This window comes from Gopherus flavomarginatus, chromosome 1, assembly GCF_025201925.1.
Source record: "Gopherus flavomarginatus isolate rGopFla2 chromosome 1, rGopFla2.mat.asm, whole genome shotgun sequence".
Lineage (NCBI taxonomy): Eukaryota > Metazoa > Chordata > Testudines > Testudinidae > Gopherus > Gopherus flavomarginatus.
In genome coordinates this window covers 87,184,196-87,210,525 of record NC_066617.1, presented here as the reverse complement: position 1 = coordinate 87,210,525, position 26,330 = coordinate 87,184,196, and the positions used below count along the sequence as shown (strand labels likewise).

At 42.4% G+C, this 26,330-nt stretch overlaps 1 protein-coding gene across 3 annotated transcripts in view; it reads right to left on the bottom strand.

The window, feature by feature from the left end:
• The window catches only part of SOCS2 (suppressor of cytokine signaling 2), a 144,546-nt gene extending 118,556 nt beyond the window's left edge, over positions 1–25,990 (bottom strand). The window contains exons 1-5 of one of the 3 annotated variants that reach the window (XM_050935846.1): positions 25,548–25,990; positions 24,902–25,151; positions 23,000–23,451; positions 14,506–14,565; positions 12,736–13,530 (exon numbers count right to left, since the gene is read on the bottom strand). In XM_050935846.1, the coding sequence (XP_050791803.1) occupies positions 13,270–13,530; positions 14,506–14,565; positions 23,000–23,451; positions 24,902–25,037 (909 nt within the window). In that variant the 5' untranslated portion in view covers positions 25,038–25,151; positions 25,548–25,990 and the 3' untranslated portion in view covers positions 12,736–13,269. Of the gene's footprint in view, positions 1–12,735; positions 13,531–14,505; positions 14,566–22,999; positions 23,452–24,901; positions 25,152–25,547 lie in introns of those variants that run through there. The other 2 variants (XM_050935847.1, XM_050935848.1) reach the window with 2 other exon arrangements.
• Positions 25,991–26,330: the final 340 nt, after the last annotated feature.

The following is a 26,330-nucleotide window of genomic DNA, read 5'->3' as shown; positions in this document are numbered from 1 at the left end:
TGAACCTGTTTTAAAACCATTTCCTTTAATTTACCATAATCTGAAGCATCTCTAATTGGCATCTTGCTGCATATATCCAGAGCTCTCCCAGACAACTTTGCAATCAAATTGGGCATCTTTTGGTCCTCAAGAATCTCCTGAAATCTAATAAAGCCTCTCAAAGGTGATAAAATTTTCAGCAATATCCCATTTTGCTGTATGTAGGACACAACCATTCCCATTTGTGGATTTTTGTAGCGGTAGGACTCCCTGGTGTGTGGGGGTTCTGGTTCTGCCTCTGCCTCTCTATCAAGTCCAGCTGGTGCTTTCTCTCTCTTTCCTTCTCTATTTCTTTGGCTTGCAGTTCCTTGGCCTTTCGGTGTGCAGCTTCTTATCTAGCATTCTGTGTCTCAATTTCCAGCTGTTTTAATGCCATACATCTCATGTGTTCTTCCCCCCTCTTCTGCCTGCATTTTGCAGAGCTCCAGCTTCTTACTAGTTTCACTTCCACTCATTTTGCTGCTTTTCTGTCCCTACTTCCCTTTCCCAAAATAAGTAAACAGAATATAACAAACTGGTAACCTCTTTGACTGACCTCAAGCCACCACACTTAGAACTCACTACCAGTGTACCGAGTGCTCTCTCAGAACAACAAGCTGTGCATTTAATCCTGCCAACTATGCCACTGTGACGGGTTTCTCGCAGGGTGCTACCTCGAACTAGGGTACCACTGAGCCCTCTGACCCACCAGGCTGGGCTCCCTCTTACACTGTGCTGTTGTGACAAGCTGTAAAGCCCTACAGCCTGCACTTTCACCAGCATTCACACAGATAGGGACACACCCAGCTGCAGTTACACGCAGGCTCTCTCACCACCAGCCTCCCAACCTAGGGACCCCAGAGCAGAACCATCCTGCTCTGGCCAGTATATGGGTTTAATATCCAGTCTACCTATCCCTTGATGTGAAGAGAACAATGCACACTTGTAGTGATCAAGCAGAGATTTTCCCAAAGCAACTCTAGTCAAAACTCACCGGTTTGGATTAAAACATAAAATAAGTATTAACTACAAAATATAGATTTAAAATGATTACAAATGATAGCAAACAGATCAAAGCAGATTACCTAGCAAATAAACAAAAGCACAACCTAAACTTAATATACTACATAGATTGGATATGAATAGCAGATTCTCACCCTAACTGATGGTACAGACAGACTTGTAGGTTCTTAAGGCACAAGCTACACTTGCTTTGCAGCTTGGAATCCCCAGGTGTTTCATACACAGGCTAAAAATCCCTTAGCCTAAGTCCAACACTTTCCCCAGTTCCTCAGGTGTTTCCAGGAGTCTTCTTGTGTGGGGAGTGAAGAATCCCAGATGATGTCACTCCCTGCTTTATATAGCTTTAGCCTATGGTGGGAACCCTTTTGTTTCAAAGCTTGATTCCCAGACTAGTTTGTGGAAAAATACTGACATCCCAAGATTGGAGTCCAGCATCATATGGTCTTGACAAATATCCTTGTAGAGTCATAGCAGCCATTACTTACAGGCTGTTTGTAGCATTCTCAGGAAGGCTCACCAGATAGGGGATAAGCTTCTCCTAAGGTCTATTGTTTTTCCTAATGGCCCATTTCCCTGATTAGGCCCTTCCCAATCAGCTACATTTGAAATACAGATATGTAGTCAATATTCATAAATTTGAGTACAAAAATTATACATGCATACAAATAGGATAATAATGTTAATCAAATCATAACATTTTCAATTACATCTCATGATTTATCTTATACAAACTTCATCATAATTATGTGATAATCATAACAACAATACCACGAGGAATATGGGGTGCAGCATCACACCTGTAACTAGATCTTTGCAGGGAGATTCCAGTGATCATATGGAGTCCTATTACAATCAAACAAACTCTGCAGGCTTGTGGGTGCACCTGCAAGGGACTCCTGGCAATACTGGGGCCTAAAGGAAATGAGGGTGTGAGAAAAGGATATAGCATACAAGCAAAGAGATCAGAGTGATGACTGACATCCTGGGCTAGTTTCATTGGGTTTATGTCATTGTTGGTTTTTGTTTTTAATAAATTTATATATTCTATATAATGGTTTTTTTTGTCTATAAAAAGAGCACTGCCTCACTGGCTGGCCACTATTCATTCTTAATTTTTTATTTATTGCTTGCTTTGTTATATATTATTTTGAACCCTTTCCTAGTTCTGAAACCCCCATTTGTTTCCATAGCCCTTTCCCACTTATTATTTCTACTTAGTTATTTTTAGCTTACTGACCGTTTTTCCATTTTGATATATATTAGCCCTAGTATGTTTTTATTTCTTGCCTTTGTGTGCATGTCAAATCACCCAAGTGTTTTGTGACTGGTAGGGGCACAAGATTGTCATAGTGCTCTTGGGTAATGGGCTGGAAGCACTAAGCCATGAACCTGCTCCCTCTTCACAGCAGCAGTCTTGTCTTGAGAAGTAGCCCACTGAGGCAGCAATGGAGTTTTCATCTCACCCCTCAGAAGGGGTAGAGAACAGGCAGTAGCAGAATCTTCATACACCATCTGTGGAGTAGCTGAGGGTGGGATCTTTATACCCCTGCAGATAGATGCATGGTGATACCTTCCCTTAAGGTAGAAGCCCTTCAACACCAGTCAGGTAAAAATTTTCATACAGGTCCATACTTTCTCTTTTTTTTATACTGCTAGGAGTAAAGTCAACAGGGCTTTGCTTGGGCCCATTAGTCTGCCTATGAGACACAGATGCAGAATCAAGGCCACAAGGAACAATTTGTTCTTCAGTTATAGAATACCAAAATGGTTGGACCTAGAGAAAGCAATTTCCCTGTCTTTTGACTGTTCTTCCTCTCTTTAGTAACATTGCAAATCAATTTGGCCTCCATTCACTGTTTTTAGATCTCCCTTCAGCATTTCCTATTGACTAATACATTGTCTGGGAATAAACATCTTAAATTGGCTTCTGCAATAGTATTAAATATAAATACCATATATAACAAGAAAATTGTTCTAGGAGGAATGGCTCTCCACTGCTGCTTCAAAATTCTGTTTACAGGCTAGTTGATACTACTACTATTAGATTAAATTAGTTAGACTGTCCAATTTTAAAAGATATTTATTGCTACTTGGGGAGGGTCTTGTACTTGAGAAACCTGTTTTCATCAAGTTATTATTTTATCTATGTTAGTACAAAATTTCATTACACACATAGCTACTTCAAGAGATATTTGTTAGCCAACTTCTTGGATTCTCCCTAAGACATTCAACATTCTAAGCTTCCTATTTTAAACTCTTCTAGTCTCCTGCTATCTCCTGTTAACTGTTTAGAACATGCAAGGTTGTTGTAGGCATGTTGGTCTAGGATATTAGAGACAAGGTAGGTGAGGGAATATATTTTATTGCATCAACTTCTGTTGGTGAGAGGTTGAGTTTACCCAGAGTGCTTCTTTGGACCAACAGAAGTTGGTCCAGTGCAAGATATTACCTCATCTTCCTTGTCTAACTTTTTAGAGCTACGTTTAACAAAAATTGGCTAGTTTCCACACCACGGAAACCCACTCAAAACTTCAAAGTGATTTTGGTGGGGAGCTTATATATGTCAAGAGAATTTTTGTCAAAACCAAACTTGTATTCAGACTATATCCTCATTTTTAAACTCCTCTTTTGGAAGCAGAAAGCAATATATTGTGTTTAGCCTCATACGTGATATCTGGAAAAAATCAGTAGCAAAGATTCCCCAAAGGATTCCGTATCTACATGCGACATAACTTTAATAAATATGATCTCATAATAGCACATGAGGGGATAAGCTTCAAAAAACCTTGCCACTTGCTTGTTTCTTAATTAGAAGGCTGTATGTAATTTCCTGTGTCTTCTGATAGTTACATTATGTATTTTTTACATAATTCTTTGAAGATGTAAAACTCTCCAAGTTTTAAAAAATAGGACCACTAGTAGTAGTATTTATTGCATTCTTTTCCCCCCATGCAATTGAATGACTGTGTGTTTCATATTTGAACATGGGTCACTAGGTTAGTTGCACTATCCATCAATTTATATTTTGTGAACTATCACTATAATGCACTTTGCGTTTGACCCTGTGAAGTGCTGCGCTTGCCCAGCTTCTGTGGACTTTAATGGGAACTGAAGGTGCTCAGAAGTACACAGGATTGGACCAAATTTCATGTTCTTTTTTTTGGGGGGGGTCTATCATTAATGAGTTTCTCTATATGATTAACAACAATATTTAGTCCTAACAGATCTTTTTATTACTGTTTTTTTTAATCTACTTGAAATCTGTTGGGGTTGTTGTAACAAACATTTGGACTCATTACTCAGTGGAGGCATTGATTTCAATCTGTAAGTGTGCGCTCAGCCACATGGAAGTACCACACACAGAGCTGCAATGTATACAGTATTATACATAGTTACCTACTTTGCACCTCATTTGAACAGCTGCATAAAACTTAACAAATGAGAAAAACTTTCCCATATAAGAGTAATATTGGTAAACTAGGACTCATCTCAACAAATATATTGGTATTTTTACAGTGATTTTACTGTACTTCAGATGCCATATACAAACCAATACTTATTGTTAATAGTATCTTTATTAAATATGAACCCCTCTCTCAAGAGTCTCTTTTTTATCTAGATATTTGAAAATGTAATTCTTAAATGACAGGAGCCTATGATCCATAGATCCAATAGCGTGATTTAATGTAATTTTTTGTCACATGTGATCAAAGCACTTTCTTCTGAGTGAGGCTAGGTGTCAGACATCATGTGTGCTTGAGTGATGACAGGTGCTTGCTTTTTATAACCCAATTTATTTTTTAAACTCAGTTTGCAGCACATATTGTATCTGGGGACTGCAGTAGGGATTAAAGAAAAGAGTGGCTGTATTACCAGAATGTTTTGCCTTGAAGATGTAGGCAGTCACAGCAAGCCTGCTACCATCTGCTCTGAATGCTGACGACTCTCCTTTAAGAAACAAAAATAGCAGCTGCTGCAGCTGCTCCTGAAAATTTTGTCACCTTGTTCTGAAAATCTGATTTGTAAGTAGTTTAAATCACTGACAATTAAGCAGATTTGAAGTTGTTTATGGAAACTTTTCTCAGCTATTTGTTGGAGACTGTACTCCGGAAATATCTGCAACAAGGCTAAGAATATATAAACCAAAGTATTACTGGTTAGAGTTAACATACTGCATATGCTAGGCGCATTTTGCATTAATGAGATGAGTCTGACTTAAACCTCTCCTCGCCCTCCCCCCCAAAACCAAAAACCTCCACACCTTTTTTCCTTCAATTCTTTCACTGATGTATGGCTTACAGCAAAGTTAATATTTTATGTAGGCCCAGGACACATTACAACCTAAAAGGCAGGCTTCAAGGTATACTGGGTTTGAAAAGTGTTTTAAAAGAGTTAAAATGTATTTTATCAATATATATTTTATCACTTAAGTAGCATTTCTGTAGAGGCAGTCTGTTAGCAAATCTAAAAGAATATTTGAAAGTAGTCAGCCCTCAAAAAAGTGGCATGCCCATTTTCTGAGATGATTTCAATATGAGGCATTTAAATTATTTTAAAATAATGGCTAAATAGCACCTTACTCTAACACTTCCATACATTCAGGTGAATGTTTTTACCTCACATATATGTACAAATTTGTCAGTTTTACAAGAATAGACATTGAGGTTAATAAAACCACTACTTGACTCAAACTGGTGTACAAATATATCATTTACACATTAGTGTATTTTATTGAGACAGTCACACAAATGGACAAGTTCTTCCTTCTTGTGCAGCAACACCAGTGACCTGGAAGCGGTATATTATAATTGTACCTAAAGTGCAACTGAGATGCTTGTCAGGCTTTCAGATACCACGGAGAGTTTGTAGGGCTGGCAGTGAGGAAATGCAATATTTGTAAATAGAGCAAAACTGATACGGAATCATGGATGATAATAAACAAGCAACCTCAGGATCCATTTATACAGTTACTCTTCAGAGCAGAGCCGTGTGGTCTCTGAAAGCTTCCCTTCACAATTTCCTATTTTTCTGGTGGCCTGCTTGTTTCTCTCAGATGTATACAGAATATAAGGAATCATATTATCCAGGCCTGTGGTGACCAAACACTGCCACCTGCAATGTCACATCACCGGAAACCTGAATCTGTATTTAACGTGCATACATCTGAATTTTTTTTTTAAATGAACATCTGACTGGACCTGTGCCTTCCTTGGCATGATGCAAACTATTACTTTGATTTATTTTATAGTGCCCAGAAGTGTCACAGGCACTTCACAGAAGAGGGAGAAATTCATAGGGCAAAATCCTGACCGCACTGAAGTCAATAGCAAAGCTCACTGACTTCAATCATGCCAGGATTTTACTCATTGTCTTTGCCCCTAAAGAGCTTAGGCCCAGATCCACAAAGGTACTTACATGCTTAAGTCTCAGTTTTAGGTTCCACTGCAATCCACAAAACCCCAGTCAAACTCTGTAGGTGCCTAAATTCATTCAGCGTCTCAGTTTTCAGGTTAGATGTTCCATAAGTGATTGCTTCTGCCTCCGGGCACAAGGGCTGCTGCCTCCCTCTAGGTATCTCACATCTAAGTCCCAGGGCAACTCACAGCCTTGGGGAAGACAGGTATTCATAGTCATGCATGAGGCCTGGTCTGGTAGGTATTCTCTGAACACTGCTATGGGATCAGATGCCATTCAAATTGGCTGGAGGTATAAGGTGGGCCCCATCACTAAGTTTAGCCCAATGATTAGAGCACTCACCTGGGATGTGGGTGACCGAGTTTTACTTTCCCCCCTTTCTATCAGAGGGGAGAAAGGATTTAAACAGGCTTCTCCCACATCTCAGGGACGCTGTGCTATGGGACTCCCTCAGTCCCTCCTGTTGAAACTGTTCCATGGTGGCTAACCAGTGAAACTGATAGGAACTAGGGGACTGGAGACAGAGGTCTCCTACCTCAGGTGGATGCCATAACCACTGGACTAGTTCCTCTCTCGCTCGCTCGCTCTGGCCCAAAGACTATTTAAATATCCACAGTGAAACAGTCATTGGGCCTGAGAGAGAGCAAGCGAGAATGACTCTATAATTCCATGGTTAGAGCACCCACCTGCGAGGTGGGAAACCCTGGGTCAAGTCCTCCAGCACCTAACACCCTTTCCTTGGCATCTCCCATTGGCTACCTTAGATAGCTCTGCACCTAGTGTGTTGCCTTTTGTGGATCACATTCTTAGGCACCTGTCCCTTCTCAAACACTATATAGGGAGGCTAGGTGTCTAACTAAGCCTTATGGATCACGGTGTTGTTCGTGTGCTTTTCTAGGTACTGAAAAGTTAGATGCTGCAATGTTCAGTGATGCTGTGCCTAAGTCCCTTCATAGATCCCTCCTGACCAAAGGAAGTATAGACATGAAGCAACAAGTTAGATTGACAATCAGGAAGAGATGGGCAGGAAATGATGAGAGCAACATCAAGATGACCATGTGGTTAATCCATTTAAGGCATGTGCTCACCTTGGTGTTTTCTTTAAATATAAAGCAATAACTGGAAATAGTAAATGCAGTTCTGGTTGCTTAAGTTCATCAGCAGCAATAGAAATCGGAAGTTGATTAGCTCTGTGTTTCCCCTGTAGTTAGGGCAAGAATGCAGAAGCAACACTTCAGGACTGCATGACTTCCTTTGGCTAAAATATCTAGATTAGGGTGGCCTGTCAAAATATGACCACCACTCTGATAATGTTATTATTTTCTTTAAACATGAATTACTAGAGATCAAAATGCCAGACTTTACACGTGGCCACACATTAAAATAAAGGCATTACAAAGTTATCGATTCTTTTAGAAACTCCCTCACAAATATAATTATTGCAACAACAACAACAAAACAAAAAACCCAACAACCCACACCTTTGGGAGGATTCTTTATACAAAGTAGCGTCTGGTGCTATATTAGCATCTAAATATTTTATTTTCTACATGATAAAGAGTTTTTCCCCCCCAAGTGATAAAAGAGCCAAAACGTACTTAAATTGGTTGTACCAGTTTTACAATCAATTAGGACTATACTTTTCAGTTGGCAGTAGAATGACATTCCATTTTAAGGACAAAAAAAGTGAAATCTGAGCCTCTACATTTGTTTATTTAAAACACACCTAATTTGTCAAATCTCTCATAAAACTTCTGAAACCAAGTTGGGAATAAAAAAATACACTACATGGTTATCAGTTTAACTTAGAACAAATAATATAGATTCACAGAAACCATTTCTGAATGCATCTAGAAAACTAAAATTTTATTCGAGACATTAAATTTTGTAATACACTTTACATTAAAACTAAATAATATAGACTGCGTGATATAAAACGGAGGTTGTATTTTCAGGAATTCTCTCTCCTTAGGACATGTTGGCAATAAAAGATCTAGTTTATTAATTAAATATGGCGCACACACTATTGAAATATATACAAATTAAGCAAGGAGACTTGGTATAAAAAAATCCCTTGCTAGGTAAAACTGAGACCCAGGAACAGAGGCATGTCACAAGAGAGTTTCAAGTATAGTTTAGAAGAGTTTGGAAGGCTCTCTTTCCAAAATCACCTCTACATGCAATTTCATGATGACCAGCAATGGAACAGTGGTGGTGACCTGAAACGGATGTGCCATGTTTTCTTTCCTACCTGAAGCCAGAAAGGACTTCCTATGCTACTGGAGGAGAAGACTTGGATTGGAGAGGCAAGCAGAGATGCCACTGAGAATCAGAGATGCTGAGGAGTTTCTAGACAGCCAGGTTTAGGAAACATCAGTATCCCAGGTTCAAGGAAGAAAGGAACTGGCCACCAAGGAGTCAGAGACAGAGACAGAGAGAGAGAGAGGGGAAGTCAGAGAGGCTAGTACCTCATAACCAGAGGCAAGAGTTCTCAGCAGTATTCTACATGGCTGAAGACAGAAAAGGATAGGCAGGCTGTGGTCACCAGAGAGAACCAGGAGGAATTCCACACAGCTAGGAGTTTCCAATCAATACCAGGTCCTCAAGACAGAAACTGTGGAAGATAAGTTTCAAAAGCCAGCTGGTCCATGGGAATGGAGAGGTGTACAGGACACAACAGTGGACAGCAGCTTGGCCCAACCTTAGAAAATGTTTGTTTACAAAGAGTTCTCCAACCATTCAAGAAAGATAGATGATCCTGGCAGGGGATTCAAAAGAATCAAAAGAACATTCTGCAAGGACAGGCAGACAAGAGGACGATGTGCTGACTTCCAGGAGCTAAGACACAAAATATCACTCTAATATTGGATAGGCTTTTGAAGTTCATAGGAAAGGAGCCACTGGTGATGGTTGCATAGGCACTAATGACATGAGATATCTCACAGATGATAGATGATTTTATGGAACATGAAAGTGTGCTGAAAAAGAACATCCAAATTTTCTTCTTGGAGATCTTTGCTATTCCACAAGCAGAAGCAGAAACTCTGGAAATAAACCACTGGTAGGTAAGGCTACGTCTACACTACAGCGTAAAATCGAAATTACTAAAACTGGTTTTATAAAACCGATATTATAAAATCGATTTTATGTGTCCACACTAGGGCACATTAATTCGGCGGTGTGCGTCCATGGTCCTAGGCTACCATCGATTTCCGGAGCGGTGCACTCTGGGTAGCTACATTAAAGGAATGAGACCAATAACTTCGATTTCCGTCCACACTAACCCTAAATCGATATAGTAATATCGATTTCAGGGTTACTCCTCTCGTTGGGGAGTACAGAAATCGATTTTAAGAGCCCTTAAAATCGATTTAAAGTATCTTGTAGTGTGGACGGGTACAGAGTTAAATCGATTTAACGCTGTTTAAATCGATTTAACTGTGTAGTGTGGACCAGGCCTAAGTGGGATAGGGCTGTGAGGTTTTGGTTTTGTGGAACACTGCTCCACCTTCTAGGTGGAGAGAGGGCTGTACAGTTTGGGTGGCCTTCCCCTCAGTGGAAGTGGGATCAATCTTCTCAGGGACAGACTGGCTAGAGTAGTCAGATGAGCGTTAAACTAATAAAAGAGGATAGTAAAAAGAGGGAAGAGATGAGTGCTCAATACAAAACTGAGATGTTGAGAATAAAATTAATCAAGGAACCAAAGGACATGAAGAGAAGAAATTCTTGAATTGCCTATACACCAATGCTAAGAGCCTGGGTAATAAACAAGAGGAATTGGAATTGCCCATTTATGAGCATAAATTTGCTCTAGTTGGTATTACTGAAACGCAGTGGGATGATTCTCTTTATTAGAACGAGAAAATCAATGGTTATAATCTATTAGGAAGGACTGAGGGGGAAAAAGGAGAGGGGAGGGGAAGTAGCACTATCAAAAGTGGTATTACCTGTTTCCAAGTCACTGATCACTTGGAAGAAAATGATCTTGAATGCTTATGCACCAATGTCCTTACAGATAAAGCACAAGATGGGGTACTAGTTGGTTTCTGCTACAGACCACCAGATCACACTAGGGTTTAGGATGACTGGTTCCTTATGCACCTATTTATAATGTACATGAGAACCTCAGATTTATGAACACCAGAGTTACAAACTATTTGGAGCTGGGAGTATGAAATCAGGCAGCAGCAGACACAAAAAAAAAGGCGGGTGGGGAGAGGACGGCAAATACAGTTCAGTGTTGTGTTAAATGTAAACAACTAAAAAAATAAAGGGAAAGTTTAAAAAAAAAGTGACAAATAAGGAAACTCTTTTGGTGCTTGATTCATTTAAATTAAAATGGTTAAAAGCAGCATTTTTCTTCTCCAGAGTAAAGTTTCAAAGTCATATTAAGGCAATGTTCAGTTGTAAGCTTTTGAAAGAACAATCGTAATGTTTTGTTCACAGTTATGAACATTTCAGAACAACCACCATTCTTATCTCTTTCGTAACCCTGAGGCCATGTCTACAAAATTAAGTCGACTTCAGGTAAGTCGACATGGAGCCTCCGATTTAAGCAAGTTGATCTTGCATGTCACACTATGCTCATTGTGTCAGGGGAGTGCATCCTCACTAGCAGGGCTTGCATCAACACATGGAGCACTGCACTGCGGGTAGCTATCCCACAGTGCATGTAGCTGAGTGGAATTTTGGGTTGGGCTTAATGCCTTACAGGACCAAAACATTGGCACAGGTGCATATGGGAATATGGCGTTAGCCACCCATGATGCACTTACCTACCTCCCTGAAATCAACAGCAAACAGACCACATCTTTTTTGCAAGCCTGGGTTACCCACGTGAACACCACAGCATGAAAAGCATGGACCCCTCAGTTGCACACTGTTGTAGTGAGCATTACAAAACTTCATGCCTTATCCTGCAGTATTTACACAGCCGATACAGGAGCCACTGCATGAAACAATGTGATGCCACAAAAGCAGCTCTGCTGGAAGACAGAGAGAGGAGAAATTCGCAGTTGCTGGTGCCAGTCATGCATCAACTTGACATGGCTGAGTGCCATTTCTGGGCCTGGGAAACAAGCACTGACTGGTGGGACTGCATCATCATGCGTCTATGGGATGATGAACAGTGGCTGCAGAACTTTCAAACGCGCAAGGCCACTTTCCAGGAAGTGTGTGAAGAGCTTTCCCTAGCCCTGAAGCACAGCAATACTAAAATGAGAGCTGCTCTGACAGTGGAGAAGTGAGTGGCAATCGCTCTGTTGAGGCTTCCAATGCCAGACTGCTATCCGTCAGTGGGGCATCAATTTGGAGTGGGTAAATCTAAACATGGGATCCAAGTTTGCTGGGCCATCAACAGACTTCTGCTAAGAAAGGTAGTGACTCTGGGCAACGTGCAGGACACAGTCGATGGTTTTGCTGCTATGGGGTTCCCTAACTGCAGTGGGGCAATAGATGGAATGCATATTCCTATCTTGGCACCACACAACCTTGCCAAAGAATACATAAACCAAAATGGATACTTTTAAATGGCGTTGCAAGCAGTGGTGGATCACAGGGACTGTTTCACTGACATCAATATGGGATGCTTGGGAAAGGTGCATGATGTGCACATCTTAAGAACACAGGTCCGTTCAGAAAGCTGCAAGCAGGACTTTCTTTCCAGACTGAAAAAATAAGCACTGGTGATGTTGAAATACCAATCGTGATCCTGGGAGACCAGCCTATTCCTGGTTACCTTGGCTCATGAAGCCATAAACAGGCAGTCTGGACAGCAGTAAGGACCGGTTCAACCATAGGCTGAGCAAGTGCAGAGGGGTGGTGGAATGTGCCTTTGGATGTTGAAAATGTTGCTGGCATTGTTTGCTTACTAGGTTAGACCTCAGTGAAAGCAATATCCCCATTGTTATTGCTGTGTGATCCATAATAGCTATGAAACAAAGGGAGAAAAGTTTCCACCACAGTGGGGTGATGAGGCAGATTGCCTGGCAGCCAGTTTTGAGCAGATAGACATCAGGGCAATAAGAAGAGTACATCAAGGGGCTCTCGGTCCCTCCGTGAGGCTTTGGAATACCAAACTGTCCCCTCTGTTTGCATTTTCTCCCCTGTAAACTCTCAGTGGTTTGAGCATTGGCCTGCTAAACTCAGCATTGCGAGTTCAATCCTTGAGGAGGCCACTTAGGGTTCTGAGGCAAAAATCAGTACTTGGTCCTGCTTGTGAAGGCAAGAGGCTGGACTCAATGACCTTTCAGGGTCCCTTCCAGTTCTATGAGATAGGTATATCTCCATGTATTATTATTAAACTCTACCCCCATCAACCACCGGGCGTTGGATGAATAAAGAGCCTTTTCTCCCCAATCTGTTGAGTTTTATTATGCACACAAACGCACAGAGATAGCAAAGAAAAGAAAGATATCAGCCCTTTTGCCCCAGGTTAACACTGTAGGGGGAAGAAACAAGGAAAGGTTGCTTACGGATGCACTGCAGTAACAATCAAAGGTGTGGGAATGGGTACCTTCTGGTCCTTGTACCCTCTCCTGGTGCATCTGACGAAGTGGGTATTCACCCATGAAACCTTATGCTCCAATACTTCTGTTAGTCTATAAGGTGCCACAGGACTCTGTCGCTTTTTACAGATCCAGACTAACACAGCTACCCCTCTGATACTGGTGTGGAGTGAAAGAGATACTGAACTCCCTCACACCCCACCTGATAGGATGTTTTAGGGAGGAGGATGTAGAACTGGGCAATTATAGCAGCAGGCTCAGCGTAAGCTGCAGAGGGACTCTAGCATCCAGCTGCCTTTCTTGACCCTCAACATGTCTGTTCCTTCATAATCCACAGCATCTCTTCCTGTATGGCATACTCTTGTTCCCTGCATGCTCTTCTGTCCTCCCTCTCCATGTCCAGGTTCTCAGACAGTGTAATCCTCCATGCTCTGAGCTCCCTCTTGTCACTCTTGGAGGCGTGCCTTAACTCATTAAACATTGTCTTCCTGAGTTGTCTTTTTCCACCTTCTAATCTGGGAAAGTCTCTGTCCCCGTGTGGAGGATGCGTCCACTGAAAAGTTTTCAGCTGCAAGGAATGCAAAGCACAAGGATACCATTGACAGTGCATACATAGTTTTTGGTGCAAGGTTAATTTTTTTTAATTAAAAAAAAACAAACATCATCCATCAATACACTTCATTGCAAGCCACAACAGCCACAACATAATCACAACTCTTGGCTATTGCAAGAGTCGGTTTGCTGCTCCAGCCATGGTGAGTAAGGTGGCAAGAGGCCTTGTGCTGCTGCTTTTATGAAGACATCCTTGGATTGGAAGTGGGAACTTGAGAAAAGCCCCTTTTCCCGTAGGAATCAGGAGGGTGCTTGAGGGAAGGCACAATTATAAACCCCACCCCAAATAGTTTGGTTTTTTTACAAAAGCGGTACTGGGTGGGGCGGGGGGAAGAGAGACAAACAGGAAGCCTCCCTGTTTTCCAAATGCTGCTTGCAATACACGGTGATTCCTTCCAACTACAACCCTAGAACATTTGGGAAAGCATGATTGTGTGACCCAGATGTCACCAAACGGGGCAGATTACTTGTTGAATTATTTGCGGTTTAAGGGCTAGCATTGAAAACTTTCCCAATTTCCCCTATGTGATATCACTCTCCTGAGGGTAACAGAGACAGCAAGGGAGCAGATTCTGCAAGCATCTGGATGCAGACCAGGTCCTTATGCTGCAATGGTGTGTGCTGCAATGATGCCAGAAGAGTGAATAATGGAGTGGTGCGGGAAAGTGTCCTATTGTGGTAGATAAAATAAGGCAGCCCTTCCCAGAAGCCTTCTGCAAAGGATTGCAGAGTACCTCCATGAAAGCTTCCTGGAGATGTCCATGGAAGATTCCTGGACCATCCCTGTGAAGATAAACAGTCTTTCTTGGAGAGCACCCTCTGCATAGCTGGAGTGGCTACCGATACCTACTACACTTTGTTTTTTGTTCAGATTAAACATAAAAAATAGCAGCATGTAACCACTACAGTTCGATTGGAAATGTGTACTCACCAGAGGTGCCTTTCCCAGCGTCACACTCCGCTGCCAACTGTTCCTATGAAGGGATGGGTTCTAGGGTTAAAAAGAGTTATCGGCTGCCAGGGAGAATGGATCCTCCGCTTGCCTGCCTCACATTCTCCTCCTCTTCCTCGAGGCCACCTGGGGCTCCTGGGAGGTATCCATGGAGCATTTTAGGGTAGTGGTGGGATTGCCATCAAGAATTGCATGCAGCTCCCTCATAAAGCAGCATGTGCGTGGGCAGGACCAAAATGACCATTCACCTCCCTTGTCTTCTGCTACACTTGCCGAAGCTCCTTTATTTTCATGAGGCACTGCTGCATGTCCCTGGTGTAGCCCTTCTTCCCCATGCCCTACATAATCTTAGCATAGATGTCAGCATTTCTTCTGCTGGATCGGAGCTCTGCCTGCCCAGACTTTTCTCCCCCCACCCCCCCAATAAGATCCATCACCTCCTGTGTACTCCATGCTGAAGTGTGTTTGCAGCCTTGAGTCTCCATGATCAGCTGTGCTGGCAAGCTCCCCACAATGATCAAACAGGAAATGAACATTCATAAGATCCCAGGGCTTTAACAGGGAGTGGCTGTTTCCTGTATACCTGGCTGACATGCAGGAGAGTTGAAAGTGCTCTCCAAAGTGGTCATAGCGGAGCACGGTGGGACACCCCCTGGAGGCCAAATTACACAGTGCAGTGTCTACACTATCCCCATGTTGACCTGTGGATGTTAAATCAAGTGCTACGCCTCTTGCAGAGATGGCCTACAGAAGTCGACTTTACAGGCCACTGAAGTTGATAGAAGGGACTTGGTAACTCAAAATGTGTTGGATGTCTTCCTGATATATAAAAAGTTAATGGTATCTTAGGTACAAGTGATCATGACATTCATAATGTGCCAACAGAAAGTCCAGACCAGTGATAATACACACACACACTCTGCTTTAACAGGACTGAATTCACAAAGCTAAAGACAATTCTGAGCCAAAAATCAGCTGGAAGGAAGAATTTAAATCAGGAAAATGTAAATAATAATTGGGAAATTTTCACTAGATGCCTCCAAAGCCATGATCGAGGAAGATGGCTGTTAAAAAAAAAAATACTTGGGCTAGAAGGTGTGAAAGTAGAATGAATTATATTGTAAAAATAAGAATGGATTAAAGAAATGCGTATGTACCTTTAAACAGAAATAAAATGTTGAAATACAGGTGGCAGGAAAAGAACCATTAGGCATAAACAAGGGTGCTAATGGCGAAACATTAACAGAAGTTTGGTAATAGTTAGTAAGGAAATAAGATATGCATGCCTAGCCCAGGTAAACTTATCAGATTCTGCTTCCTTTGTTATCTTGTTAAGTGCTTGCCCTTTTATTTGTATAAATAAGATAGTTTGTGTCTTGCATTGTGCTCACATTATCTGGGTGTTATTAGCAGAGCGTTGTGCTAATAAAACAGAGTGGTCTGACAAACTGTGAGTCCTGAGTCTAACTTTGACTTATAATAAAAAATAGTAATATGGAAGAGAAAGGGAAGTGGATAGTAAGGAAAATAAATCAGAAACTAGTAACTGTAGTAGATAGATAAGAGAGGCAAAGAGACATAAGAAGAAATCTATAGCCAAGAGAGTTAAGGACAATAAGGAGATGGCTTAAGTTTAATAATGAACTGTCAATCAACATGGATTTGTGGAAAATAGATCCTGACAGACTAAGTGATTTTTTTGTATGATATTTTATTTGAGATTACAAGTTTGGTTGTTAAAAGATAGTTGTGTTGATGTACTATGTTTAGACTTCTGTAAGGCATTTGACTCAGTACGGCATGACGCTTTGATTTAAAAAAAAAAAGATATAAAATTAACATGGCACACAGTAAATGGATTAAAAACTGGCTGATAGGTCTCAAAATGTAAATGAGGAATCGTCATTGAACAAGTGTGTTTCTAGAGGAATTCTGCAGGGATCAGTTCTTGGCCCTCGGTGCATTAGCATTTTATTAGTGACATGGCTGAAAACAAAAATTTGCAGAACAAACAAAATTTTGGGGAGTGGTAAATAACGAATTCAAGTCACTGACACTAAGTGATCTGAATGCTTGCTAAACTGGGTGCAAGCAAACAATATGTCTAAATGTAAACGTATACATCTAGGAACAAATAATGTAGGTCATGCTTATAGGATAGGGGACTCTATCCTAGAAAGCAGTGACTCTGAAAAAGATTTGGGGGTTGTAACGGCTAGTCAGCTGAATAAAAGCTCCCAGTTTAAGATAATGGGCTAACATAATCCTGGGATGCACAAAGTAATCTTGAATAAGTACAAGAGGTTATTTTACCTCTGTATTTGGACTGCTGCTAGAATACTGTGTCTGGTTCTGCTGTTCACAATTCAAGGATGTTGGAGAGGATTCAGAGAAGGCCCACAAGGATTAGGAAACAAGCCTGATAGTGATAGACTTAAGGAGCTCAATCTATTTAGCTCAGCAGAGAGAGGGTAAAGGGGTGATTTGATTAATACGTAACACAGGGAACAAATATTTAATAATGGGCCTTTCTATCTAGCAGAGGAAGTTATAACAATCCAATTGCTAGAAGTTGAACAAAGAAATTCAGACTGGAAATTATGCATACCTTTTTAACAGTGCAAGTAATTAATAGTTGGAACAGTTACGAATGGTCATGGTGGATTCTCCAGCACTGATAATTTTTAAATCAAGACTGGATGTTTCTCTAAAAGACATGCTTTAGGAAAATTCTATAGCATGTGTTATACAAAAAGTCAGACTAGATGATCACAGTGGTCACCTTTGGCCCTGGAATCCATGAATAAAGCTTGAAATGTTCATATAGCACCTAAATTTAAAATGATGTTTACAAAATGTAACTCTTGATGAACAGTACTGGAAGTAATTTTTTAAAATTATATTTGATCTGGTATGGTTAATCTCTGGCCAAAAAAAAAGATAGTGTAGCTCTAAGAGCAGAACAACCTTCAAATGTGCATATAGCATATTCCTTACAGGAAGAAATCCCTGGAATGCATGGCAATAAATATTTGTAACAGATATTTGCAAAGTTTAATACATATTTTCTACCTAAGCAATGTTTAGTTCATTGTTTAAAGTACATACATAATGCATTTGTAAATTTCTTTTTTTTTTTTTAATGTTCTTTATGCAGTGAATCTACAAGTTGAATTTTAAAAGTACCTGGATAAAATATTGAAAAATCTCAATGTTTAAAATGAAAAGCAACTATTTTAATAGTGTGTGAATTAGACATATTGAACCATATCTACAAACTAACCCTAAAGTCTGACTTTGACTAATAAGGGAAAGAAAATTAAGAGTCAGGTTGGGTTTGAGATAAAGTTTCAACTCTATTTCACTTACAAAATTACAACATATCAAAACATAAAACTAGTTGCTTGGTATTTTGAATACAGGGGAAGATTAGAAAGCTGGTTGTGTTATTTAAAGGAAGAAATTAAGTATCTTATTTTGGTAAGCTTGTATTTCTTATCCCAATTTTGAAATGGCTAAATCAATATATGCGACATTTTTAAAAGGCTAAAACTTTAAGGGTACATTTTAAGAAGTCATTAATGACTCAAAGTTTTGCAAAAGTAGTCTATTCAGAGACTTGTCATTCTCTATATTTCTTCCCTAAAACCCATTTTAAAACAAAACAGGCTCCTCAAATTCCCTACTACTCTATTTATTCCCTGGTTGCAGTGAAACTAATTTTTTCTTTGACACTGCTGTGGATTGATTATGTTGTCAGAGACAAACAGGGAGCAAAGAGAAAGAGCAGATGAATGTCTTAAAAAAAAAAAAACTGATTGTAAAGAAAATTACTTGCATTAAAAACATACCTTTGAAGTACTTCAACTAATTTCCCTACAGACAGGCATTCTGTTACTACTGCTCGTGTAATGTAGTCACATATGATGCTGGGTTTCTTAATTTCATCTCTCCCCATCAAAGTATACCCATATAAAGACATCACCACCAGGTAGCTTAAATTCATGGCAGATGTTGTAAGAGTATAACTGAGTTTAAAAAAAAATTAACCAAAATATAATAATTAACAATACATACCTTTACAGTCCTTACATACAAGCACATAGATTGTATCTTGTACAGGCTAAGTCCTGCATAAAACTGCTTTTCATATAAGAAAGTGAAACAACAAGGAATTCCATAAACAAAAAAAAAAAAGATATCACAGAAATAATGATCCATGATTATGTCCATCTTTGCTGGGGAAGAGAAGGAAAGTTGTCCCATTATATCATTAGTTACGGCTACAGTCCCACAGTTAGATCGATACATATGGAACTTGTGTGCTACGTATTATGGGATGAGAAATTAGCAGAGGTTTTGTGGATATTACGTGGAAAATTTTCAGCAATGAGTGATATACAGCACTGCTAGATAACAGAAAAGCCCACCCTGAAATATGGACCAAATCCAAAACCCCAAATCAATGAAAGATTGACTCAATTTGATTGTAAGACTGGGGCCTGAACATGTATATTTAATTTTAAACAAATATAACTACATTTAAAAAGTTATCTTACAGTGGTTCTGACAAAGCAATATACCATGCAACTGTTTCTCACATGAAGATTACAGAGCCTGATCTAAAGCCTATTGAAGTCAATAGGAATTTTTCTATGGACTTTGGACTGGTCCTATATGAAGAAATTTCAGACATTTATTTTTCTGCAGCAGGCAGGATTTAAACCTCATTTATCTAATGCTTAAAGCGAAATTTGATCCAAAACAAAATAATCATTTACATAAGCCATACCAGTGAAAGAAAATGAGAGAGACATTTAATTTGGTTATCTTACTTTAACTCTGTATCAGAGTCAACACTGAAAAACTTCCTGAATAATAGCCATCCCAGTCTTTTCTAATAAAATTTCTGCTTGTTTCTCATCCCCAACTGCATAGAGCACTGCACAGATACAAATTTTGTATCTGCATTCAATCCGCAAACATGGTCTGTGGATATAAAGTAGGTATCTGCAGATTTTCAGGGCTCTACAACTACACAGTTTTTGTCTTGTAGTTTAAATTTTTTCTTAATGCAGCATTCAGCTTCTGGAGCATTTTTCCACATTTATTTATTTTTGGTTGGTCTCAAGTGTGTGTGTGGGGATGGGGGGGAAAGAGAAGGGAGGGAAGCAGGCCCTCTCCTTTTTAAATAGGGTTTCTTTTAGATTTGACTGCAACAAAGAGCCACACGGTTCATCACTGAAGTCAGACACTACAAGTCTGATAGTTTCTTTGTGTACCTTATTGCTCTCTAAAGCTCTCCTTGGAAATATGTAGACTATTATGCTGAAGTCCTTGCCCTCTGGCCCTGCTGAGAGCTCAACGGCCACAGGTTTTTACCATGAGCTTGGTTTTACTAAAGTTCAGTCTTATAGGCAACAACATATATGGATTTCAATTATTTCTTCCCCTCCCCCACTCATTCTTTAAATTCACTTTCCACCTGCACTATTAGTATTATAGTACCTAGGAATCCTAGTCACAGCCCAGGACCCCATCATGCTAGGTGCTGTATGAAGAACAAGATGACCATCCCTATGCCAACAACTATACAATATAAGAGACAACAGATAGATATAGACAGATGGGAAACAATCAGACAATATTGGGCAGCATGAAGAGGTGGTTTTCATGACCTTCAGATCAAGATAATAGGCATTCTCACACCCACTTCTTTTGTGTGGACTGGCTAGCTCACTCACTGAGGTGGTTTCTAATGGTTCCCAACAAAAACCCATCTAGCTATGCTGGGAGGCCTACAAGACACCTGCTGACCCATTGTCACTGGCAAACCATGACTCATTCATTGTACTAAGTCAATAACTTACTGTAGCTTCCTAACAACCCTGCTTCCCAAAACAACTCTAATTTGTTTGATCCACTTTTCTAACACGTGGTAGATTCTTTAGGGGGCAAGGACTATCTTTAGAGGTGTGTAGTCTCTCCCTCTCCCCCAACTTAGTACAATACTCCCTCCACCTTGTGGCATCCCTGAAGTCAAATAGCCATTAAATATCACATTCTCCCCCCGCCTCCCCCCAAAAAAACTAACTGCTGGGTTTTTTGGATGGGCGTTATCAGCAAGCATAAGAGCTTGCTGTTGGCAGTAGTAGCACATCTCAGTGGATTGGGGGGCTGGGGGAGAGAAGAAGAGGAAGAGACAAAGCACTAAAAGCAACTGGGGCTAAAAGATAGTCTCCCATGAGCTCAACCATTCCCTACCCAACTGAAATTTCAGCCAACAACTGCAGTGCAGTCATGTGTTTTCGATGCAAGTGAATCTGCAAACACTGAAAATATAGGTGCAACAAGTAAGTAGCAGAATAGAGGGATACTGTGCTTTGGTTGCTGCTGCCAGATGTTCTGGCTTGCTACTGGGGGACAGAACCTTGCAGCAATCTCGAGGTCCAGCATGTCATACATATATCAGGCCAAGGTACCCCAGAATTAAGGTTTCCCAGAAAACAGGCCAGTGGTTAGACCAAGAAGGCATGATGGGATCAGAGAGTTCTACTCTTGCACACTTCTAGGAAATCAAATTTTTAAATAAAATAAAAGCTTCAAGTGGGCAGGGCCAGTTCCAGGCACCAGCTAAAGAAGTAGGTGCTTGGGGCAGCCAATAGCAAGGGGCAGCACTCCAGCCACTATTGGGGCGGAACGTCCAGGTCTTCGGCGGCGGGTCCCTCAGTCCCTTTCGGAGCGAAAGGCCTGCTGCCAAATTGCTGCTGAAAAATGGAACGGCGTGACCATGCTGCCGCGGCTCTTTTTTTTTTTTTTTTTTTTGGGCCACTTGGGGCGGTAGAAAACCTAGAGCTGGCCCTGCAAGTGGGCCTGGGAGCCTGAGTTGGGGGATTCTGGTCACATAGACTGAAGTCTCTTTAGATCAGTGGATATTGGGTCTGGACAGTAGCATAAAGGAGTTTTGCTCAAAAACAAAAACTCGTTTGTTTTGCTTGCATTTCAACCTGGGCAGGTTTAGTTTATAGTGAGTCTTGGCAGTCCTTGTTCAAGCTCTGTTCTATTTGAAAAAGCAGCCAGATAATCTTAACTCTTTGCCCGTTTATAAAAATGATGATTGAGCAACAAACTGTGAACTAGTTCCTCTATGTAACCACGTATTTCTATTACCCTGCTCTGTGTGTGTGTGTGTGTGTGCGCGCGCACACACACACACACCAGACTAGGGTCTTCATCCCATTTGCAGCTTCTCAAATACAGGTATTATTTTTGCTATTTTCTCTACCACCATTTTAGTTACAGAAATTCATCAAACAGTCTCTACTTCACTAACATGAATAATCCAACCATCTGATATTTGTGCACTCACTTGTATGTTAGTTTGGGGGAAAAGAAGTTGAGGTTCACAGGAAACATGACTATCAGAAAGTAGCAAGTTTCAACACAAATTAGAAGGAAATACAACCTGTGCAGTTAGGTTAGCTTTATTGAATACAGTCTGACGTCTGACAACTACAGCAGTATATAAACAAACTTTCCTATAGTTCTAGGAAACAAATTGAAAAAGCTCTTCTACATTGTAGAAGGCAGCCATAACTGCTGATAATCATGCTTAGATATTGAAACTGAGCAACTGCAGAGCTGCAGTGTAGAGTCTACGGCCTCATCCAAAAGAGGCTAAATAGTAAGAAGGGAAGATGTTAACACATCCACAAAGATGCTGGTATACCAGTCTGGTAGATCAGTGACACACTGGGGTCCCCTGAAAGATAATGAAGTGTTTCCCCTTAAATCCAGTTTTAAAAGCTTATTTCCAAAAGGTTTTTCACTAGATTACTGCAGTACTCTTTTTTTTTTTTTTTTTTTTTTTGCAAACACAAGACAAACAAGAGCTAAAAACCCCACAGGATTATGGTTCAGTGCAGACTAAACTGAGGTTGATAGCTTTTTGGCTTGGTTGATTAGTTGCATAAGTTTGGCCAGAGAATCACAAGCACAAGTCACTTAACATTGCAAAAGCATACCAGCATCAGCACCTAACTAGCCTTAGAATCAGACAACTGAGGCCATTTACTTATTCTATGACCTTTTCTATCTAAAGCTGCAGTCTTTCCCACTTCCTGTGTATCACCACTTTAGATATTACTTGGTGGCCATTACAGTGCTCTACACCATTTTCTTCAAACACAACACTGTACATCTTGGACAGGATCCCAAGGATACCAACATACCTTGTTAAGAGACTGCAGCCTCACCCCCTCCACTCCCATCAAAAATATGACTTGGGAAGGCTCTGCGCAGAACCTTATTTGGAGGCATTTTAAATCCAAACCTTTCCTCTAATAGACTGACCCTATTTTGATAATAAATTCCATGCTGAATTATACAGCTGGATACTCAGTTCTTCGGCTGATCTTAATAGTTGCATTCAAAGTCACTCTCCGGGAGACATATTTAAAAAAGATATTTATACCTGGTATTGATACTCTTTCAAGTACTCTTTTAATCTTGTTGGTAAAGGCAGTTCCAAGATCTTATCTGTACATTTGTTTATAGTTATTCTACACTGATGTTGCAGAGATGGAGTTGAAGTATAGAGAGGTTTGTTCAAATAAAGATGCACTATTCCATTTGATGGAGTTTCAGGCCCCGTTTTTCTATCCTTGCATGTAAGAACGTAGTATTCAATCAGGTGGACCACACTATCAAATTGTTTAAGCCGAGATCTGACACATATGATGGAGTCCAGTCTGAATTTGCCGTCTTGATACTCGATACGCAGATTGGTTGGTCCAGCTGATGTTTTTACCGAGATAGTCAGTAGATACTCCGAATGGGAGCTGTCTCTAACCAAGAAAGTACCTTCAGGAGTATCTTGTAATCTCTCTTTGGCTTCAGCAACATTCATATTGCCCCAATACCACCCTGTTAGAAGAGGGAGATGATTTGTTGTTTTTCTCCACAAAAAAATTGCAAAAGTTTTTGTAGTATCTTATTTCCTTTACCACTAGAAAAAGTAAGTACTATAACTTGCCAAGAAGCAGGCATTTTATAATGTCTATTAAATATTTAACTTAGTTTATTGTATAATGTGTCATCACAACCCTGTCAGATCACTAGTTCCATGTGTATTCCTGTGTGAATACATATTAGATTTCAAAATTTGCTGACAATCATCATGTACCATCCTGTGTACAACATTCCAAATAAGTTAATATCAAACTACATAAACGCTTCAGTCAAGAATGATTCTACTTTTAATAATTCTGGTTAGCCTATTAGTCAAATGATACTTGTACTTTTTCTAACTAATTCAGTTAAGAGGAAATCCGTGTTATGAAACAAGGCTTCCATTCTGGCAGTCTAATGAAGATAAAAATCCTGCATTTTGTAATGCTTTTGATTGTTCCTTGACCTGCAAGTATCCCTAATTTTAAAAACCAATAATTTCTAGAGCTGTATGATGAACTATTTTTCCTTTTCCACATTTGAGTGATATAAATATAACTGAAAAGGTTTTAAAAAGTGTATGGGAACATAAGAGAGCTAAGCTAAACTCTTCTGAACTTTGGGAAATTCATGTTTGATACTATTTAACAATTTATTTCCCCCTGGACAGTAATTCTGAGTTCCATCTGGGATAACAATGCTATTTAAGTGTTTCATGATTTTATTAAGACTTAATTTTTATATATAAAGGGAAGCTATCTTTAACAAAAAAAAAACAACCACATGGTTCTCAGAGAATTTGTAAGAGTAGTTTTTCCACCAGATACCATCCTTCCAGAACAGGCAACTTGAAGTTAGAGGATTTTTTTTAAAAAAAGTTTTAAAATTTATTTAAAAAAATAGAAACCCAGTAACCTACAACTGGATTTATTCCCCCGTTCATTGCTGCGCATGGGACTGAGGTTGTGTCTCTTCCTTTTCCTCTACCTAAAGATAGAGAGAGGAGGAAATAAAGCCCCCTGAGCTGGTTTCTGAGAAGCAGTCACCACAGCAAGACAATTTGTTTTTTAAACCAGCAGTTAAAAGCGACGTGGTTCCAGGGCGCGCAGCGCTGGGTGATCCAATGGAGAGCGGATTCGCATGAAATTGCTACAAATCGCTACTCCGCCCGCAGCCCGAGGGAAGGCGCCTGGGCAAGGCGGCTCCCCGCGAGTCCCCCGCGTCGCTGGCCAGCCTCCCGGGGTGGGGGGAAGCAAGCCCGGCTCCGCAAAGGGTTTGAGGCACCTCCACGCCGAAGCTGCCTCCCCAGGCAGCAGACAAGTGCCTCGGGGCCGCGCCCTGCACTAGCCCGGCCCAGCCGCGAGGTCCGCGGTGCATGTGCCCTGCCGATCCCCCGGGAAAAGCGCCTGTTCCCCGGCTCGCTTACCTGCCCGCCTCAGCTCCTCCATGGCCGCGGCCAGGCGCTCCGCCGCCGCCCGCTCGGTCACCTCAGCCCCGGGACCCCGCCACTCGGTCCCGGCCCGCTCCGCGCCATCCGAGGGCTCGAAAGAGCGCAGGGTCATTTGGGGGGGAGGCAGAAGTCACCCGCCGGTCACAGCCCGGGAAGGACGGGGGGCTCCGCTCTCAGCGCCGCCCGGACATGCTCCCAGCCCCTTGCCCGGGGCGCCCGCCGCAGCCTGCAAGCCAAGAGGAGAGCGAGCTTGACCGCCGAGCCCCAGCCCGCGCGTCCCCGCACCCAGCCCAGCGCTCACCTCCCGGGTGCCGGCCGGGCGGAGCGGCCTCTCCCCGCGCCCACAAGGGGAAGGAGCCGCCCGCAAGCAGACGGGGCGGGCAGCCCCCCGCTGGGCGCCGAGACTCGCCTCTCCCGGCGCGGCGGACCTGGCTAGCGGCCCCGGGGGCTGAGTCCCCAACGTGCTCGCGCGGGGAAGGAGCGGAGGGGCCGCCTGCCTGCAGCCAGGGCAGCGCCGCTGTTGCTGCTGTCGAGGAACACGCGGCCCCGCCAACAAACCGCCTGGCGCGGCCGGAGCCGGGCCGCAGAGGAAGGCGTCTGGGGCACCGAGCCCGGCTCTTACCTTCGCCTCACCAGCGTCCCTGGGTCAGTAGCCAGGCGGTGGGGGGAGGGCCGGGGCCCCGGACTCCGAGACCAGGAGAAGCCAGGTGGGGGGCGAGCCCCAGAGCCCAGCCTGTGGGGCCGCCGGCGGGCTCAGGTGGGGGGCGAGCAGCAGGTTGCTCTTATTCGCTGGGCTGTTACTGCGCGGAGCGGGAGGCGCCCAGCGGGGCAAGGCCCCTGGGGCGAGCCGCGCGCGGAAGTGGGAGGCAGACGGGGAGCCCCTCTCGCCCGCACTGCCCAGGCCTCTGCTAGGGGAGCGGGCTGGAGCCGCGGGGCCAGCGGGCCACCCCCCGGCAGGCAGCACGGAGACGCGTGCACGTCTCTAGCCCAGGGGCGCCCCCCGCCTCTCCGCGCTGGTGACTGCACAGGCTGCTTTCCAGGAACTTTCCAGGAACCGCATCATGTGACAGCGCCAGCTCTGGCGCCTCCGCGCTGAAGGGAAGCCGGGCCGGAGCCGCCGCCGCCGCCGCCAGGCGTGGAGCAGCCCCAGCAACCACCCCTCCCGGCTGGGGTACGACACCGGCCCCTCTGGCCCGGGGGCGGCCTCCCAGGGCTAGTGAATCCTCCCTACACTGGCGCATCGCTGCCCTGCGGAGCCCCGACCGTCCTCGGGCCCGCGCGGTCTGGGGGCGCGGCCGGAGGTCGAGGAGGATAGGCTGAGGTCAGCGGGCGAGGCAGCGCGTCAGGCGGCTGCTGTGATAGCAGCGTGGCTGGCGGACGGAGCCCGGGGCCAGGTGTCGCTGTA